General features: G+C 40.6%; 1 protein-coding gene across 7 annotated transcripts in view; it reads right to left on the bottom strand.

Annotated features, from left to right (window-relative positions):
- The window catches only part of RAD51B (RAD51 paralog B), a 409346-nt gene that overhangs the window by 103767 nt on the left and 284613 nt on the right, over nucleotides 1–20966 (bottom strand). Inside the window, exon 12 of one of the 7 annotated variants that reach the window (XR_012628886.1) lies at nucleotides 4035–4056. The exons of 5 other annotated variants lie outside the window; for them this stretch is intronic. Coding sequence is in view for 1 of the 2 variants with exons in the window: in XM_074868067.1 (XP_074724168.1) it covers nucleotides 15608–15642 (35 nt within the window). In the remaining variant the exon portion in view is untranslated. Of the gene's footprint in view, nucleotides 1–4034; nucleotides 4057–15529; nucleotides 15643–20966 lie in introns of those variants that run through there. One more of the 7 variants, XM_074868067.1, reaches the window with a different exon arrangement.

The raw sequence follows: 20966 nt of genomic DNA on the forward strand, positions 1-20966 counted from the left end.
TGGAAATGGGCTACAGAAAAACAAAGTTTGATGAATCTGGGCCACAGAATAATAGAACTTCTTAATCAAGGAAAATAAGAGTGAGTCAATTTAAGTGACAGATGTGCTTTTAGCATCCTGTCAAGTAGATCACACCTTGTTTTGGGAAACTGACGAGAAATGACAATATTAGGTACTTTATATTAGAGGAGAGTCTTTGCAGGGGTTCATGTGACTCCATTCATGCTGGCAATCTCTATGTTAAAAGGCCAGCTTGCTCCATTGAAGAATGGAATGAGATCCACTCTCTTCAGGCTGGTTAGCATAGTTCCTTTTTCCTCTTTCTGATATAGCCCAGATTTTAATCTAAACTGACTATTAGGTGAGAACTCTGTTGTCCATTACCAATTCCTGAAAACTTCAGCATGTTTTCGTATCTTTATAGCCAATACCAACATTCTTTCCTACTGGGGATAAAAAGTAGTAAAAGCAAAAGTAATATCTAAGCCAATTCCCAACCTTCAGAAACTACACAACATGCAGATGACATCCTATACTCAGGTAATATATTTCACTAGACGATAGATGAAGAGAGATTTCATATGGTATGTAGGGATGTAATATTAACATCAAATACATTCCAGCTCCCTTATCTAATCTAATGAGCCATTTACCAGTTGATCTATCAGGTCAAGTCTTTGAATCAGTTTTGTGCCATGGGAGTAAAAGAAAATTATAATCTTTTTGACAAAGGTGAACTTGATCAGTAATAAAGATTGTTTCCAATCAACGATCTTCAAAAGGTCTCTTCTGCTTCTTTCCAGACGACTACACAAAACATCACAGTACATAAAATACCTTGGTCTAATCCACTGCCACTTGTTTTCCTCCTTGCCATTATTTCTTCAGCTTTATGAAGTACTTTTGTAACTGCTTTGGGGCTAAAGAAGGTATGCTCTTGCTTTCATATGGAAACTGTAAGCACTTTCATCCTTCCACTGCCAGAACACACACACACACACGCTCAAGCTGACGCATTCTTCTAATCACAAAAGTTAAAAAAATAAAAAAAAAATCACAGCTGCAATATTAATAGCAAATATATTCTGGTTCATGTCTGGTTACACTCAGGTGAACACTGATAAGTCATGTGTGAGGTTCTCAGACGCAGCTCTGTCACTGCAACACCAATCCTAACATGCCTCAGCCTCTTTTTAACATTGCCATACAGATCAGTCCTGAACAGCTTCTTGATGATCCTCTCCTCTCCAGTATTAATATATACATGACTTATTATAGTTGGCCATAGTTGGCCATTGCTTTTTACAGAAAAATAAACATATGGGCCTTCATCTCCCCCCAGAATCTGAGACTTCAGTACAGATAGCCAAGTATGCCAAATTCTGCAGCAAGCTTCCTCCAAATGATAACTTTCAGACATCATTCCTGAATATTTGCAAAATACATGATGAAAAAAATCTGTCCTCGTTAAGCTGTTTTCTGTGTCCTTCTAAATGTTGCACAAGTGATTCAACAATATATATAAAAAAATCAAAGTACCACATTAAACAAAACTGTCTATATTGTGCAGCTGTGTCCTAAAGTAGTAAGCTCTATAAGCATCTTACCCATCTCAGGAGGTACATATCCTGCCTGATTTTTGGTTGATCTGTATTGTGTTTACAACATGGGGAAATTGCTGTGGAAGCAACCCCAGCACCATTTTTCAAGAGCAGACTAAGGCTAGACTTTAAAGAAATAATGCCGAGGCAAATCACAGTATCTTCGCTCCCAGCAGTCCTAGTACAGGAGTTCTTCACTACTTTCTGCACTCAGGCTGTGTTTATGGAAAGTCACAGAATGCCTTGAAGAAGCAAGTGTCTGACCTACCCATAGCACTTGCCTCCAAGTGCACAGTATTCCTAGCACAAGATTAAACACTAGGGACTACCATGCCTTGGCATTCACAGTGGGGCTTTACAGCACACTCAGTTACAGTATGTTCGGCACAACAACATACTGAGAACAAAACACTTTAGCAAGAAACACTTAAGAACACTGAGTGAATGGCACGGTATCTTTGGACTGCCACCAAAGCACCAGGTCCTCATAATACAAGGTAATATGCAAAAATATAGCTTAACAGTACAAATAGGAAAGCGTTGCCAGACATTAATGAAATGCTAACTTTCCTAGCTTGGGAAAATTCATTCATCACTACAAAGCCATTGCTTTGTAGCTTGATACAACAGCAGAGAGGGATGCTTAAAGAATTCCTTATAGGTAGCAAGAATTTTCTTTTTCTTTATAAAAAAAGTATTTTTTCAAACATATGAGGCTCAAATCTAATGTGCAATCCTATGAATGTCTAATCAGTTTTGCTTTCTTCCTCTTCTCACTTTCAAATTCTGGTCTCCTGGACAACCATAGAGCAACAGAAGAAATTTCCAGTAGTTCAGGACATTTCTGCAATTACTAAACCTCGTTTAAATGACCTTACAGTAATAGGCATTATCATGTGGAATAATCAGCTACAGGGAAAAATCTTTGGTCTAAATGATCAATATTCTTTCAAAAAGAATGATGAAGATTGCTGCCTCATAATGCCATCACTGTACAGACCTGTTCTAACTTTCCCTTCCATAGCCTGGAGGGGACTACCTGAGATAAAGGGGCACAGCTCTGAGATCTCATTCTTCCTTTGGTGTAATTAGGCTGTGTCATGGTCTGTAACTCAGTTTCTATGCTCATAGCTTACAAGAGAAATGCTCAAAAGCAAGAAGCAGACAGCAGTGGGAATGCTATGCTATGCAAGTCCTGATTTGTACGTCAAATTGAATTATATAGGTGGAATTGCAAACACTCAAGGGCACCCCTAACCCCGGGTTTGCTCTTCTTGCAGTACCACATTAACGTCTTTAAAGAAGGCAGCTGCCTTTCCACATGCCAGCATGGGCCAAAATAAGCTGCCCGTCCCAACGAGAGCAACCAGACTCAAGCATTTTGCTTCTGTTCTGGGCCCCTGTAATGTGAGTGAGCTACAGGGGGATGGGGCAGCACACTGGATGCTGCACTCGAAATGCCTGTCCTTTCCTTCTGGCACAGAGAGCACCACTGTTCCTTTTTAAAAATCCCCTGCTCTTAGCAAGGTTTGTTTTTCTAACTGGTTCCCAGAAACCTCTTGGGGGTTCCAAGCCCAGAAAAGTAATTACTGCATTACTTTGGCCACAGACACAATATCAACCTTGTTAGAGTTGGCCTGTGGAGACAGCCAAACACCTGCTGCTGCAGCATTTATTTGATAAGCTTCATGGTTCGCTAACATAAACCTGATCCTGCTGACCTGCAGGAGGATGAAAAGGAGCCGGGGGGAAAGGGTGGAGCAGGTAGGCAATCTCACGGCCCTCCGGCCCAGCAGCTTACAGCCCTCTCTCCCAGCGAGCTCCCATTTCTCTTTGCTTTCTTGTTCCCTGGTGAGAGCTTCAGAGAATTGGTTTTCCCCCTGCAGTTATGCAGGCAGATGTGGAAGGGGCTAGGATTCCCATGCCTTATGACGGATTAACTGACAAGTGCAGGATCAATACGGGAATTGTTCTAGCTCTGGCTGCATCTGTAGCCTTCCAAAGCAGACAGAATAGCTGCACACACTCTCGTTGGCATGGTGGTGTGTGCACTGAAAGGCTGGCTTAATACCAAAGTCCATTAGTTAGCAGCAAGGGGGGGAAGGAAGGGCTGCAAATCAGTCAACAGATAAAAGGTTGGGGAGAAAAGCAAATGTAGAAATAGAAACCAAATTTTTGTCCCTCAAATGATGCAGTTTTCTTATCTAGTACAAAAAAATTGAAAGTGGGGGTAGGGGGAAATAAATGAGGTTTTGTCCCAAACAAGACCATCTCTTCCAGAGGAAGCAATATTTGAGGAAAAAACAGAATTGCCAGTGGACTTAGCAGGAAGGAGAAAATAATCTTCCCAACTATGGTGCTTGATATCAGGAAAGAAACTTATTCTTCTGACAGGCAAGCTGGCCTTCTTCTCAGCTCACCTTTTTGTAGGCAGAGGGACTCAAAAGTGGACTACCTAGAAAACCAGAAAAGGATTGTCATTTACATGGAAAGGGTGTGACCTCAGGACAGTATGTTTTCTAGCATACCTCTTTCTGTGTATGTTGATAGTGCATCTTGGAGATATACAGAGTGATTCACCCACTTGGGAGACAGTGAGAAGCAGATGAATCACTTTGGATGACATCAGAGCCAGACCAAACTTTTATACAAAACTTGGCAAAAATTTGAAGACTAAACCTCTGAACATGTGTGAAATTGTCTACACAAGCATCATCTATCTTATTTCACCTTCTTCCTCTGGCTCAGAACTTCAGGAACTTTATTTCTTGATGGAGAAAAAACTGCAAAAAATTCAAATAATATGTCATAAGACATTTTCTGGATAGATCCAACCCAAATCAAAGCAAAAACCTCAAAAGAAAACTTCTCTTGTGGAACCTCAAGCCCGGTTTTGCAGGTATGTGAAATTCAGATAACGAATGATAAACATCTGAAGTTTTGGACTAGTATCAACATTCTACTTTTGTATTCACCCTTCACTGTACAGGACTCACAGCATCAAAGTGAAATGCTAAGTACACTCAGAAAACCAGCATGACTAGATTCTCAGAGCTCTGCTAACACAGCCAACTGTTCTTTGGTTTCTGCCTTTATTGACTAGCCTGTTTCTCTCTGAATGTTACGAGACAGATTTTTAGAACTAGTAATTAAGGAATAGAAACAAATAACTAAGTGCTGCAAGCAAGACAGAGAGTGTAAGTGAATTTGACCCACACTGGGAAGCCTATATTGCTTGGGAGCCTGTGGATACAAAAGATCCACAAAGTAAGCAATGCTCAGCATGAAAAGCTTGAGAGCAATGCACAATACATCCAACTCCTGGAAATGCACCAGAATGAGCAATCTTAGTTTCCTTGAAAATTGGTGATGACTGAAGCTGATGACTTAATTCTTCCTCCACCATTTTGCTTCAGGCTTTATGCCAATGTTCACCAACAGGCTAAAAGCAAACCAAAATAACTCCAAATGCATTCTCCACCCACCAGGCAGTGGCGATAAGGAAGAACTCATGGCCTGTTCCCCAACAGTTGCTAGAGAAACCAGCAGCAAAACTCCCAGGCTAAGGACAATTTTGCTGCTTGGATCTCTCTAAATAATAAATCCCTCTTATTTCAGAAAGTGTTAAGAAGCATCACAGGTAAAGTATTGCAATGACTATAAAGATCCTCCTAATGGTATTTCTGTAAAAAACATATCATATTACAGGATGCTCTTCTATATCATTCTGTCTTTTATTCTTAAACCTAGTTTCAGACTATAAGCAAATGTGCACCTTGTACAGCGGCTTCTGCCCATAGTTTCCCCAGAGCATTGTACATGCTGGAGCTCTCTGAAGCATATGTTTCATGGTAAAATACTGGTAGACTGTTACGCTAGCAGAAATAGTTCTAAAGAAAGTTGAACAGGTTTGGCAGCAGCCAGGGTGAACTACTGCTGCTTACCATCTGAGAAGAGGCACCCAAGAAGCTTGACCTGACACATCAGCAGAGCACTCTGAAACCACACCAAGTTTGGAGCACAGCAAGGCACATGAGAAACAACCATGACGACTGTACAACTCACTCAGAGCATCCCTAAGAGAGCAGCCATATGCTGACAATGAACACTGCAGCCTAAAGGAACCAAAATTGTACAAGAGCTTCTTAAAATAAATCCTCCCAACAGGCCCTGCTTCCTGTTCTGTTAACAGCCACCAGACCAGAGGAGTGCAACTTACTCTGAGTCACATCAAAGCACGTGTGCTCAAGAGCACTAAGCTCTGGGTGCCTAGGCACGTGTGGCTGCACACACTCTTGTGTGGCCAGCTACAGGACCACGAGAAGAACATGCAAGCAGGATGTCTCTCCCTCCATTTTCTTCCTTTCTGCAGAGAATTTTACGTAGTAAAAAAACTGTGAGCTTTTTCCTCTCTACAGGTAAAATGTGAGCAAGTGTTGTGGGCCCTTAATAGTGCATGGGTAACTAGAGCTCAGCCTGGTATAGGTACTCAGAGGTGATACATCCCCCTCTGCTGTGTCACATCCCTGGGAATCTCCAGGATCAAGACCTTAGTGCTACACCATTTTGAATGACAGGGAAGGATCAAACTGGACAGGGTCAGGGTAGAATATCAAGATAAAACTTTCATGTAACTGAATATTGTGCTCTCAAATCTTTTCTCACTTTTAAAAGCATATTTCTAGCTTTATGGTTGTAAAGACAACTTTTACATTGTGAACTGAGAGTAAGCAATATAGTAAGTTGCCCAAGCTTGCAAACACACTAAAACAGGTTTCTCAAAAATAACTTCCACATCATAGCTTGGTGCCTTGAAAGGACTGTCTGAACCCCATCCTTCTCCCCAGAGTTTTTTGTTTGAACATATCTGGTATCTTCAGGTTTGAATCAATGGCAGAAAAAGATTGCGGTTTTTTGTTGTGTCTTAGGTTAAAACCTATTGAAACTGGTAGATCTAGCACTGAATTTCCTTTCAAGCTAAATAAGGCTACAGTTAAATACTTCTTTGTTTAGTAATTGCTAAAAACAAAAGACTGCAAAAAACCACAGGCTGCACAGGGTCTGGACCTCACAAGACAAAGGGAAGCATGGGAACAGATGCCCCAAATGTGGAGATCTGGGCTATGAGTAGTGCAGCTCTGCTCCTGTAAGTGTTGGGGATGAATATGGTATCTTTGTTAACATATGAAGCAGATCCTAACATGTGAGGCTCACTGTAAGCCAATGTTAAGTACATAATTTTTACTGCATCAAACTACTGTAATTATTTCTTCGGTATTTTGCTAGATGTCACTCAAAGCATGTTGAACAGAGAAAACATAAAACTGTCTATTTTGGGGGGCAGGAAAGCATACCAGGAACAGGTTTCTTCTTAAAGAAAGCCTTTCAAAGCCATCCAAAACTAGCTTACTCTCTCAGAATACTGATAGGTTACTTTAAGCCTTAAACTAAATCTTTGAAACCTATTAAGCAGGTGAAAAAGACTTCAATTTCATCCTTTAACCACACCTTACCCTTGGCCAAGTCCTAGATGGCTAATTACTTTCTGTTATTTCTGAATAAAGATTTAACCACCTCTGTTGGAGTCATCAGTATCTACGTGTTGGAGAGAGGAGAGGAAGTAATCTGCCTGAGTGTTAGACAAATAATAAGACCTACTGACAGAATAAAAGTGAAAGAACAAAACAAAGTAACTGAAAAAGACAGTAGACCAATTCGCTTATAGCAGCATTTGAGGAAGGCCTAGAAGAAACTGGGACTACTAACAGTATCCAGAAGCCATTGGGACACTTTATTTCAGATGTATCATTCCCTAAGTTTTGTCAAGAAGAAATATGGGCAGGAAATGTGAAGAAGATTTCTAGTCCTTCACCTCAATATTCAAATAGTCTTTCTCACAGCACCAGTACATCAAATCAAACTTGATTTATCCTTAAAAAAACCAGACTAATTCCCAAAAGCTCTGCAGCATCTCTGGCCTGTTTTCAGGGCACTGTGGCACACAGGATGTGGATTAGGTGCTGAGGAGGAGGTACAGCATGTATTTAGGAGAAGGAAGGACTACATGAAAATCCCATGGAAAAACCATGTCCTGCTCAAACTGGTCTCCAGATGACCTTTTATAAATGTGAGAAATTATTTAAATCAAGCAAAGTATAAGGGATTTCGTGTGTATTTAAACCTTTACTTGAAATGACTCATAGAGTGGGAAAACCATGAAAATGCAAAATTCACATTGGAAAAATAGGCCCAGACAAGGATATATAAGGCTTTCTGGATAACTGTGCAATACCTGGATTATCTGGTATGTATACATGGCCTTTAACACTGTAGAAATGGAGCATCCTACATATAATGCTGAACATTTCAATATCTTTGTAAATTAGAAAAGGACATGGCGAAATTCTTTTGTCCACTATTGCACAAAACAAAGCTGTAGTCAGGTATCTTCAGACCTCAATCTTAAAACCATGTTTCCTTTAATATTACTCATTCCTAGGGCACATTTAAAAGAGCAGTGAACAACTGATACTGATTGTTGTGGCTCATTAGCCAGTCAGCGATAGATATGTGCCCTGCATATACTCATTTACCATAACAAATATTTGCACATGGGACTGAAGCACTGGGAAACCATACACCCATAGATACTGTCTCAGTCAACCCTTCCTTTCAAGGCCCGGTTCTACTCCCTCCTCCATCTCAGTCCCGCCATTAATCTCCCCATTTGCCTTTTAGTTTTGCTTAGATTACAAGTTATCATCACTAACTACATGGAAACTGTAACCAAAGACTGTCTGTGCCTAACATAATCACTCAGATAATTTCCAGCTAATGATTTACTGTTTGCTTCACTTTTCCACCCACTGTCTGGCTTTTTTAGGGCAAAGACATAATTTCTTGAATGTTGCTAGAGGACTACACACACCAATGGGGCTAAGAATGCAATAAAAAAGATTTAATGGCAAAGGGGATGAATAGAACACTCGAGTATTTTCCCTTCAGCAGAAAACAGATCATTGCTACTTCGGTGGCAAAGGCTCCTATGCCCAGAAGCAGCTAAGAACTGCCTTCTGAGAGTGCTATGCCAGTGGAAGTACTTTTGGCTACACATGCCCATGTGTCTGCTGATCTGATTCTTCAATGAGACAATTCACTGTCTGTTTCTGGGGAGAGAATGAATGGAGGAGTTAGATCAATTATCTGAGAGTCTTCAGGATACACTCTGACAGATGATGAAAGGACTCTAATATGTAATTGAAATACCCTGTACCAAAATACTCACATTAAACCTTGGCTGATTACACACAGGTCTGAGCTATCTCAGACCTTCAGAACAGGAATTGAGTTGTTTATCAGTGAAAGCCAAACTTCTAAAAAGCTGGCTGCCCACTACAGAGCCTTTGTGTTGGGTAAATTAGCTTCAGGAAGAGAATCAAAATGAATTAAAACCACATGGAGATCCTCTCCCTTTACCCCCCTTTCCCCCTTTCCTTTTGCTATATGAATCCCCTCACCAGGAGACAGAGGCCAGTTCAGTCTAATTTAGTCCAGTGTTTTTGTTTCCTAAAGTCTCAGTCTTGGGCTGAGTCCATTAATAGGCTGCAGCTGATTTTAATCTAGATGAACTCAAGACTTCTCTCTTCTTTGGTTTTAAAAAGATTACAAATTGTGTGTTATATAAATAGAGGGAAAAGGGAAAAAAAGAACCAGAATGAGTAAAAAATCTGCTCTCCATTAGCTGACCTGCTGAACAAGCCTGTGATTCAAATAAAGATGAGAAATGAGAGTTGCGGGGGGAAAAATACACAACTAAAAGCTCTAGTGATACTGCACCCAGACACACTGGTAAGAGGAGATGCAGTAATGTCTGATAGCTACCATTACCATCGTAACAACACAGAAGAGATATTAATGAGAATCCAAAAGCAGCAAACCAGATGCCTCAAAGATGGTTCTGATAGTTTGCAGCACCCCTTCCCAGTTAAACTTAAAATCATTTTGATTAGAAACTATGACCTCTTTGTATCTCATGTCTCTCTGGTAGGTAAGGTGGAATAAGTTGGTCTTATAGCTCCTTGTAGGTACTTGTGAGTATAAAAGAATACCATGATACCCACATGGACTGGTTCAAGTGGGATTCCTAAAAAGGGGTGCTGAACCTAGAGAGAGTTGCCTCAGAGCAGTGCTGAGGCACTTTGGGAGAACAAGCGATAAAGAAGGCGTATGGGTATGTTGTCCTTTAAACAACCAGTTCTGGGTTCCTCAGGGCAAGTGAAAGAAAAACAAAACCCATGCCAATATAATGCGAAATTATTTCTCCTTTTGTCCAGAAAACCTACTCTAGATTAGCTCTAACAAGTATGAAAAAGAAAAGGCAAACTAGTCTGCTACAAAAGGGAGAATTATTTTTGGTATGATACAAGAGCTCAGAGGCTTTAACACAACAGTCTTCTCACCATGGTAAAGGATGACAGAAGAAAATCACTTCCCTGCAGTGCTGTTTCTCGTGACTGCAGTTGTAGATGACTGTCAACAAGGCTGTCAGTACTGCTATACACCAGTACTAATACAATTATGGTCAAAATGCTTTTGTCTTATTGGTATCAAACCACTCCATGTAGACATCTTTGTTTCTTCTCCTCCTGTCTCACAGAAGGAAGGAGAGCTGAATGCCGTAATCCTCCCCTGACTCAGAAAGGGCAATCTCTTCTTCAACTTTCTGAATTACCCAGACTTACTCCTGTTCACCTCTTAGTACAGTATGCTATTAGTGTACTTCACTCTAAGTTAATGTTATGTTCTCTCAGTCCCAGATCTCCCAGCATCAGTTTTCTTTATTAATTTCCTTGTGCCCTGATTTTTTAAAATAACACTTTTAAACACTTAGAAAATGGTATCATATGATACTGCTAAGGATCTGAACATTGGGAATGGGAATGTCAATCTTAAATTATTTAATTTTGGGTGGGAAGGGGCTAGACTTTTGGGGGGTTTTTATGACAGCTTGAATTCTCTGTCTGCTTTATGTCACTCTGGAACTCTACACACAGTCATAGGATACCGGATGGCTCAAGACTGCATGAATCCATGATTTTTAAAATAATTGCAATAACTTGCAAATGTGACACTCATTTTTCTTGATGCTCAACCTCCGTGCTGATGCATTAGAAGTTTCCCTTTAAAGGAATCTCATGAACAGCTCATACACAACTGCTCTGTTTGAAAATGGCCACTGCCACTGAGGAACAAAGCAAAACTCGAAGGGTCCATAAACGGCAAGTGAGTGTAACTACTCACAGCACCCTGCAGTCACAGTCCTGGTGGAGAGCAGCAGGATGGCAACCATTTGGAAGAAGGAGAGTTACAGAGTTGTCTGTAACAGACTTTTGTTAACTCCAGCTGAAAAATACAGGTAAAAAACTGCTTTCAATCCACAAGGGGAAAAAAAAAGGGGGTTTAATAACCTATGAGCAAGATTTTAAGTGAACTCTACTCATGAACAAAAGATTCCAAGAAGCTGGAGTCTCAATGTCATTATGATAACTTAAAAATCTCAAATTAGAATTTGGTTCCTCAGAGAATCCATTTCAGAAGTCCAGAAATGTTTTCCTCTGCTTGCTAATGCTGTCATTTTGGGAATCACACACATTTACAATTTACACAAACAAAGAGAGTATATACCTGCATAAAGTAAAAATCACAGCTTTGCCAGAAGAAGGAAATACAACAGACATAGTAAAAGTGCTAGTAATCAGTAATAAACAGTACATATGCAGAGAAATGGACAGACAGACATGAGTAAGAGGAATTACACAATCCTATCAGCTTTACCTGAATACAACCCCTCGTAGTAAGTCTCAACTGCAATAATAAACGTGCTTGGGTTAAACCCAGCAATTTTTCATTCCTTGTTAATGGGGCAAATGTAACTTTGAAGGGGTCTGTATGCAATCACTGGAGGTTTTATTTGTATAACTTTTCTGGAGTTTGACTATGACTATATTTGATTGCATGTGGGTGGCTGTGGGACGGGTGGACAGCTGGGTGAAAAACTATGACAAAAGGAATCTTGTCCCATTTCCTGCCTGCGCTTCATTCACTAATGAGCACTGCTCTGGGTCATTCTCAAGATTTCTTCATCTGTTGTTGTCTCGTCTGCAAAAGGGGCACCCCAGCAGTGGAGCTGTTGTCAGCTTGTCTTGAGAGTTTATTCTGCTGCCTCTCACCCCTGCAGCTGTGCAGGATTGTAAGTGCTTGGCAGTAAACAACGCCATATTTTGTGCTTCTTTTTGGATGACTTGGAGGCCAGTCTGAAGCCAGATGTGTTTGCCGGTGTAATCTGTTTCCCATTTCTTGTAATAAATGCATATCTCAACTAATAATAAAGTGAAATTAGGATTTATCTGTTGTCTTCTTCAGTGTGATTTGTGTTGGAAAGAGAATGTTAATAAAACATAATGAAGTCCTCAGTCTCGCCTTTCTTCCTGGAGTGCTTGAAGTGTTCAGTGAACGTATCCCTACAAGTAAACAGCCAGGTTGGTGAATCTGATGCCATTAGATTCCTGCTGTACCAACCAATATCCCTCTTTCTAGTTCGTGGAACCAAAACATTTTTGCTTCATTAAGAAACACTGTTTTGTAGTAACACTGCTTCATTTATTCTTGTTTCTTTTGTCAGATCAGTTCACTTGAGAAAGCTTCCTCCTGGTAACAGGTTTAGTCTTTTTACCAGGATTCTTTTGTAAAAGGCTTCTACCTGTCTGCAGGCAGATTTTGGCTATCTCCCACAGCAGATGATTCTGTTATCAAGTCCAGTCCATTGATTAGAAACCCTATTAGAGGAGCCACATGAAGACTCTATCTTTCTCCTGGTGTCCAGGGTAGCTCCCTGTGAGCTCCGGTAAGCCTCTATCCAGGGAAAAGGAGTAAATCACACTCAATTTCCTTATATCAAAGAGATGTCTTTTGATTTGTATTGTAAAATGGTATTGAAATAGCCTTCTCCTTCCAAGGAGGTAGAAGAATGAGGCAGTGGGAAGAGGAATGCTTCAAGGGCTTAGTCTAGCCTCATCCATAAACGGCCCACAAGACACGTGCTGTTGCAGCGCAACACACAGCTGTGCTCCCCACAGTCCTCCCTCTCTTCTTTCTAGCTAGACCATGGCCATATTCACCCCCACTCCTCATATCTATTATAGTGGGACCCCCACTCAATTAAAACCTCTGCTCAAGTCTGTCAGAGATACTCCACCACCAGGAAGCAATTCCATTAGGCATGGCTTTGATACCAGACTTCCAATCCTCTGGTATCTGCTACACGGTCTTTTATGTCCTGTGTAAGTTGAAATAATGATAGATAGATAGATAGATAGATAGATAGACAGACAGACAGACAGACACATGGTCACAAAAACAGTTTCTATAAAGAAAGTCATAGGATTGTCATTTTCCCAAGAAGTCTTTCTAAAGTCTCATCTCAAAGGAGTTTTTGCCAAGCCCTCTAGCTCTGGGAGGGAAAGGAAACCCCTTTCACAGTGCCTGGCAGCTCTAATTACAGATGTATCAAACCAACACCTACTTTTATTCAAGATAATTGTTCCCTGACAGTACTCAGAAGCTCATCTATTGTCTTCAGTTGCACTAATGAATGTAAGTTAGTCAGCCTTGCTAGTTCTGTTCAGCAAATGGGCCATCGAAAACCTAAGTAAATTCAATTTTTTCTGTGCCTCTTCAGTTTTGTTTTAACACCCAAGTAGGGGAACTGTAACTGCATATGTAAACCTTCATGATGTGCATAACTGAAGACAACTGTTTTAGCTGGCATGGAAGACACAATTTATTCCATTAAAACCACTCATGATGATATGTGAGAAGGAAAGAAGCCCTTTTAGCTTTTAGGAAACAAGTATTTCCTAGGGTTCGCAATTAGGAAAACAAAGCAAACCCAAAACATTTGTATTTGTAAACTGAGTATACTTGTTGTGGCTTGACTAGTATGTGCTAAATGTAATCTTGGATTTTTTTTCTTCAAAGAACCACCACACTTTAAGATGCTAGTAACATAAAAAACCTAAGCATGAGCAGAGTCATTCCCCCACTGCTCCATCTGGGTTTTCAGCATTTTACTGCGCTTTCACATCTACTATGTGAAGTAAAGATCAATCTGTTTCCAGAAGGCTACTTTGGTGGGTGGTCTGAGTTCATTCTAGTTCTTAATTTTATTCTCCAGGACATTCAGAGTTTTCTTTCCATTTTCTGTGTTGAACTTAGTGGTTTTACAGAGCCACAATACCAGTAACAGAATATGGAGTATTTGGTTTATTTCTTCCTGTATCCAGCATGGTTTTACACACAAGCTGATCACCTCCAGAACCACAAGAAGCATATCTAATTTGAGCTTGGACCTAATTCTCCTGCCTTCATCAGTTCTGTATATAGTTGACATATGATGACCCCTTGAAGAATATTCCTCACACTTGACCCTCTCAGTAGTTTCATGGGATTCTCCCTATTCTCTTTGTATTCTTACCAAATGCTTTTACTCTGCCAAATCAACATGCTCTCAGAACACCTGCATTAAACAAAACAAGGCTATTTTCTCTAATTAAAGTTCTTGCTCTATCCACAGTGATGTCGGTAGAGTCTTCACAAAACATGTAATCTATGAAACCACTGTATTATAAAAAGTTTGCAAGCAGTCTTCTGAAACTTGTGTCTTACTCGCTGGAAAAAACAAATCCCTTATCTGAGCTAACCAGTACAGTTGTGACTGCAATTTGATTCTGGAATTATGGAAATAGACTGTGTGAAATGTGTGAAAGCGTCATTTTGTATGTCACGCATCACAGTAACCTGTGAATTAACAAGAAATCAATGCAGAGGTGCACCTTGAATGTGAAGACAAAGCTGGTAAGAATTTTTGGTCTGCTTTCATTTTGTGTCCAGAAATTTCAAAGCATCATATACAAGGAATGAACTCTTTATATCAGAATCAAAATACACACCCACTTTTTTCAAACACCCCAACACCCCAGCATTGCCTCTAATGGGGTGTAAATCTGTTTCTTCAGTGTCTCTTGATACATAGAGTTGGTACATGGACTAGACAAAGCCAGAGTAAGACTAACGCAAAGGCAGTCTAAGCAAACTTTCATGATTGCAAGAAATATCTTTAAATCATAACCTGATCTTAGCTGATGACACAATCATTGTCTGAGTCATTTGAAAGCCTGAAACAATGACTCTAAGCATGGTAGACTTTGTCATTGATCTCACAGTGTGTCAGCTTTGTGACTTGAAGGATGCGGAGAGTACGGCAGAGATTCTGCCACTTCAGCAGACAACTCTATGGGTGGAGCAGGAGCAGAAAAGTACAGTAAGCCTGACTCAGATACACTCCTGATGCTTCAGCAACACAACTGAACTTTACACTCAGGACACCAGGTGCCTGTCACACTCAATAAGGAAATGGCATCTCTTACTGTTCCTGATGGTGAACAACAATGCAGAGGAGAAATCAAATGGCAGAGAAACAGCAAAGCAGAAGAACCAGGGTTTAAAACCAGGGTTTTAAAACTTCACATGACCTAAATAAATACTAGCACTGACAAACCTGATTTGGGGCTGTCATGCAAGGGAAGCCTAGTCTTTAGATAAACAGTGTCCGCCCTTAACCTCCTGAACTACCAATTTCCCCTGTCTAATATTGTAGAAACGTTATGTTGCAGTGCCCTGTGCTTCCTCACATTTACAGTTAGGGTAGCCAAGGGCAACAAAGACTCCTTCCTCTCTAGCCTGATAGCAGAGTTCTTCCTTCCTTTTGTTCACATGAAGAACAAACACCGAGTTGAACAATAAGAGTGGATGCTTCATTATGATGCTCTCCTGGGCACCCAGCCCTAGTTAGCATTATCTTACCGCTTGGTTTTGTTTTGAAGGAAACTGTGAATGGTCCTTTCAATTGCTGGTGTTTCTAGATCAACATTACCTCTACTTCCTCTGTTTTAAAGTCTCTTTATTTTACCAATAATATGTGGCACTATGAAAAAAAAAAGAAGACACAGAATCAACAAACTGAGAAAACTACCTGTCTAAGAGGCAAGCAATAACAGAAGGACATTTAAACTATCTTTCTCTGAACAAGTTAAGCTACTGATTCTGAGCATTAGGGAAAAAAAAAAAAAACCAACAAAACCAAAACCAAAGAAAGCCAAAACAACTTAATCCTTGGCAACTATTGAAGGAAGTGCACATGAGGAACAGAGTTTAGGCTTGGAATATACTTTATTTGAACACATCCAGGCATCTGACCACACTTCCTGAAATCAAAATCAGCATCAGACCCCTCCCTGTCACATCTCCTACTTTATGAACAGAAAGGCCTTTAGTCATTCAACAAAATCCATATCCTCTGATCCATAACAGGCAGGTGGCAAACCTGATTTACCACAGACTTACCATTTGCACATTCCTGCAGACTTTTACTCTTCTCGGACAAGTAATTGTTTTGGACAAGTTACTAAATTATCGCTCACTTTTTACACTATGGGAAGGACAGGTGAACAAATTTAATGACAATTCTGCAGTCCTCTTTGGACCATCAACCTAGGTATAGTCAAGAGGCTACACTGAAAACAGGTGTCAGCACATGCAGTTATCCCAGTGGTGACTGGGAAGGGGAGCAAAGCGGGGCAGACAGCTTCATCCTCAGCCAAGACTCTTTTTCTGCAAGGATCTGTCCATGAAAGATACATTCTTGAACAGAGTGTGAAGCAAGTCGGCCTCAATTAGCACCACACTGTCAGGCCAGCTCATTTAGCCCCTCTGCCAGAAGAGGACTCGAGTTTGCAGACTCAGTTTGTGTGCTGAAGTTTCATGTGCCCTTGAGTGATACAGCAGTAAGTGGTGTCCTTCCCAAGCCCAGGCAGCTGGGACCAGCTGGACGGACACCTTTCTTCCCTCACGTTCAGACACGACAGTGGAATTTAGTTCATTCTACACTGGAGAAATCTGGACTTGCTCTGACTGCTGGCCACTGCTTAGGAACCTTTCCTAGGGCACAACAAATCTTCCAAATGAAAATCAGTGCCTCAGGTGGCTGCTCGTCCACGCTGCTGCTACAATAGGTGGGAGGCTATGGGTCAGTTGTGTGACCACTCATTCCCCAGTCCAGCCTAATGCACATTCGAGAGAAAAAGGGAGAGCAAACCTGTTTCTCAAGGAAAAGAAAGTATTATGGATGAATAAACGTTAGTTCTGTTAAACTCCAATAGAGTCCCTTTCAGTATTACTCAGCTGGAAGGACTGTAGTGATGAAGCAAGGCCACAAAGTTGTAGGGGAAGGAGGGCTGAAAGGCAAAGAAGAAACAACATACCTTTGAGCTCTGGTGTGCACAGCATGAGGCCCTGCCTCTGTATCAAATATGAAGGTGGCTGGGATCACATTACAGAGCTATCAGAGTTATGCTTTAACCACCCTAATTTAGAGGTTTTGGCTTTTGCTACTGCATTAGAATACATTGGCTTGATTTTCAAAGGTAACAAGCACCTACAGCTCCCACTGACTTTAGTGACAGCTGCAGCTCTAAAAATCAATTTAAGATAAGTTTGCATATTGAGAAGAACTGAAGGAAAATAAAAGGCCTATTGTGTGGATACGAAGAGTTTAAACACTGCTGATGGGTGGTATATGAGTCCCTTCCCTTTTCAAATGAATTTCACTTCATGTTTTGTTTGGTTTTCCTGTTGATGCATCCTGCACCCTCCAGTGCTAAGCTGGTGGGATCCCACATACTTTTCCTGGCATGTGGTGTTTAAAATAAGAGACCTCAGCAATCGGATATCCTCAGCATTTCCAGCTATTGAACACAATCATGAGTACTGTGATCCAATTTCAGAGCAGAAAAGAAAAGATATATAGGAATAATTCTCCCTGTGCTGGTACGGGGCAGACAAAAGAAAACTAAGCAAACAGGATGTTCTGCTCCTCTGTGAACTTCAGCAAATGGCCATGGCAGACAGGATACAGTCTACAGACTCGCAGCTGCAGTGTATGTGTCTGGCTGCCCAACACCTCATTCAGGGTAATTCACTCACAGCATAAATACGGCATGAAGAAATTAAAAGGTGTAGTGTGCAGTTCCCACCTGACATGTCTCAAGACTGAAGTCCTTCATCAAACACACGCAGCCTGAAGGAGGGATGTGATGTTTTCTATATGCTGCTAAGCAAAAGAGTCTCATCCCTAAGCTCACTCAGGATTGCAATGCTTGGTGTGGATGACTCAGGACATCAGCCTGCTTATTCTAAGCTTATTCACTCAATAGTAAGGCACATCTCTGCTGAGGTCTCCACAACAGCACACAGCACTCTGAGAAATCACCCTATAGCAGACTGCTTGATAGCACTCTGACAGTCCCACAACATTTTCTAGAAATGTCACTCCACACCTCTGCTGCTGCTGCTTCTGGAGAGTGCACCTTCACAGGGCCCTGGACTACATGGGCGATTGTTTCTGTGATGGACAAGCTAGGAAGTTTAAATGAAAATGAGATTTAGTGAACAGTAAAGTAGAATCTTTTCAGCAACAATGTCTCTTGTTGAACTGTTTAAATGTAGCATCATCTGCCTGTGCTTTCTCTTCACCCATGCAGTCATGTGTGCACTGCCTTGCCTCAGCTGAGCCCTAAGGCATACCCTCTAGGGTTATTCAGGTGGCAAACCAAGGAACAGCCGGGGCTGATACACCATGCTCTAACAAACTGCTGACTAAATTTGTTGCCTCTCATCTCTATAACCCTTGGTTAACTCAATCTGGCCCTGAAATTTATCTCACAAATTTTTCAGTGGTCTTCACATAACTGAATGACAAAGGACCAGATTCCAGCTTCATTACAACATAAACAATGAGAAGTGTTACAACAATCATTAACACTATGTTAACATTTCAAATGAACATTATAGAAAATACAGTAACAGCCCAATGTTATTAATTTTAGGGAATGACTCTAATGAGAAAAATTTTGAAATAAAAACCTGTTTGTTGGGAGGGTTTATCATGTGTGTCTGTTTCTATGAAAGTGATATACATTCCTGTTCCATCTTATCAAGACAGATTTAAGCATATGTGATAAGATCATTTAAATTTGTGGTTAGTCCAGTTTTAAAGACAGGGCAAGCCTACACATCCGATGCAGAGATACCTGAGGTTGTTCTAGGTGTGTCAATTCTGGAAACAGAGAAAGTTTCAAAGAAAAACTGGGGACAAAGCAGCGGGAACTCTATTTGCAAAGCATTATCCCTGTGCTAATAAGCCCCGCCTCAGGCAAAGTTTTTTAGTTTAGATGAAGTGCTATTCAAATGTGTCTATCTACACAGGATTGCACTCTGGAGAATTCCAGATTTAGACTGTAGCTAACTGTTGGGTATCCGCACCACTCTCCCCTCCCCAGCACAGGGAACAATAAAGCATCCAGCATTTCTCTTTGGCAACCAGGCTGTACGCTCAGAGATTTTACAAGATTTTAACATGGAGAATACATAAAGTCCTACAGCTAAAGAAAACCTGAATGTACTACCAAGGTTATGTCATTTGGGTTATAGCCCTCTATTGCTAACTACAGTTTTACAAGATAAAATTACAGTAGTGATGGCTTCACCAAACGTGCTACTGGTGACACCAGAACAGACATAACCTTTGAGGATGGCAGACATAACCTTTGAGAAAGGGATATATCGCAGTGAGACTTAACTGCCTTTTACTTTCATAAACTGCACACAAAAACATGAGACTTTACTCTGGCTGAAAAACATGTTTTTTGACAGACTTTTTTTGTCTTCCTACTCATGACTGCGTTCACTTAAGAACATTAAGTCCGTTTTAGGTACATTTGACCTTATTCTACAGATCTGTAGCTTGAAAGATATAACATCTTCTATGTTAAATCCAAAAAGTAGAGTCTTGGTCTTCTACGACAACGTTCAGTTCCCAGAACAATATACTGTCACAAATCACAGATACTACCTCTAATCAACAGACAACTTCACTCCTTATGCTAAAAGCCTTTTGGAAAAAAGGCCATTTGCTTTAGCACTGTGCTGAAAACACAGGGGAGCAGCCCACTTTGATCAGGAATTCATTACAGGGAGACTGGTAAAGAGAAGATTTATCTGAAGTGAGACGATTTTATCCCAGGAAGCCTACGCCAGACTTGAAAAGAGGGGAACATCTTTGCAAATACAGACTTATACTCTTCAGTTCATTGTTTTAATAACACTGGATTAAAAAAAAATTTGATTCACACTTGTGTAAACGTGAACAGATTTGGCAAACTGCTTGCACTAAGATTTTTCATATTACATTTAGTAAAGGTAAGAAAAAATAAATGCTGGCACCTCAGTTGCAATCTAGCAAAGCATTTAGGGATGTGTTCGGCTTTCAGTGCAAGAAAGTAGTACTGTCTCTTCAGTATCTTTATATATGTGTTCAGAATAAGCAGGTAATTCAATACTTTGTGCTAAACTGGGTTTATCCAGCATAATATCATCCTAAAAGTTAAGCTCACAGCAAAAAGTATGGCCAGAAACTTTATCAATCTGTTGTCTACCTACTATGCCACTAGAAAGATTGTGTTGGTAGACAGAAGCATCTAATTTTATTGAAATGACAAAGTTTATTTTGTTTCTACTGGATCTAAACTCAAGATGCCTTGTCTTCCTTCACAATTAAAATATTTTCCTTCCACCTCTCTTCATTATCATTTTTTGTTGGTTTTGCATCTGTGCTTTGTTCCTCTGGACTCCTCATTTGACAGCCATAGAGTTCAGCTACTCCAGCGAGGCTTTGCCAGTGCTGCTGCAGAGCAGTAGAGAGATTCCCACAAAGCCACCTAGTGAGGACACTGTCACCCAAGCTAATGCCATTCCTAGGTCAGGTTTAGTAATCCATTCCCCAAAATGCCATGAAATGGCTGAACAAAAGGACATTTTTGTTGATGTCAGCTACATCTGTACGGGTGATTTTGCTGGCATTGGGATGATGGGAGTCTTACTTTTTTTCACATTACTTACTGCCAGGATAGACCTAGCCTACAAACCAATCATGCTTTTTTGCTCTCATTATTACAAACCTGTTAGAAATAGCATGAGGCTTTCAGTGTCCTGTGGGGAATACAGCAAAAATGGTTCCACCCCACAGAGATCTTAACAATCTTCAGTTCATCTTTATCCTTCCAATAGGGCTGGAAATCACCAGTGGCACTGCAAATCTGTTACCATCTCAATAGCAATGTACAACCTTATTCCCATTAATCTGTCTTCCATCCATTCACGCATCAAGTACAACCATGCTTCATTTTACAGATT

Source organism: Strix uralensis, chromosome 4, assembly GCF_047716275.1.
Source record: "Strix uralensis isolate ZFMK-TIS-50842 chromosome 4, bStrUra1, whole genome shotgun sequence".
In the NCBI taxonomy this organism is placed as follows: domain Eukaryota; kingdom Metazoa; phylum Chordata; class Aves; order Strigiformes; family Strigidae; genus Strix; species Strix uralensis.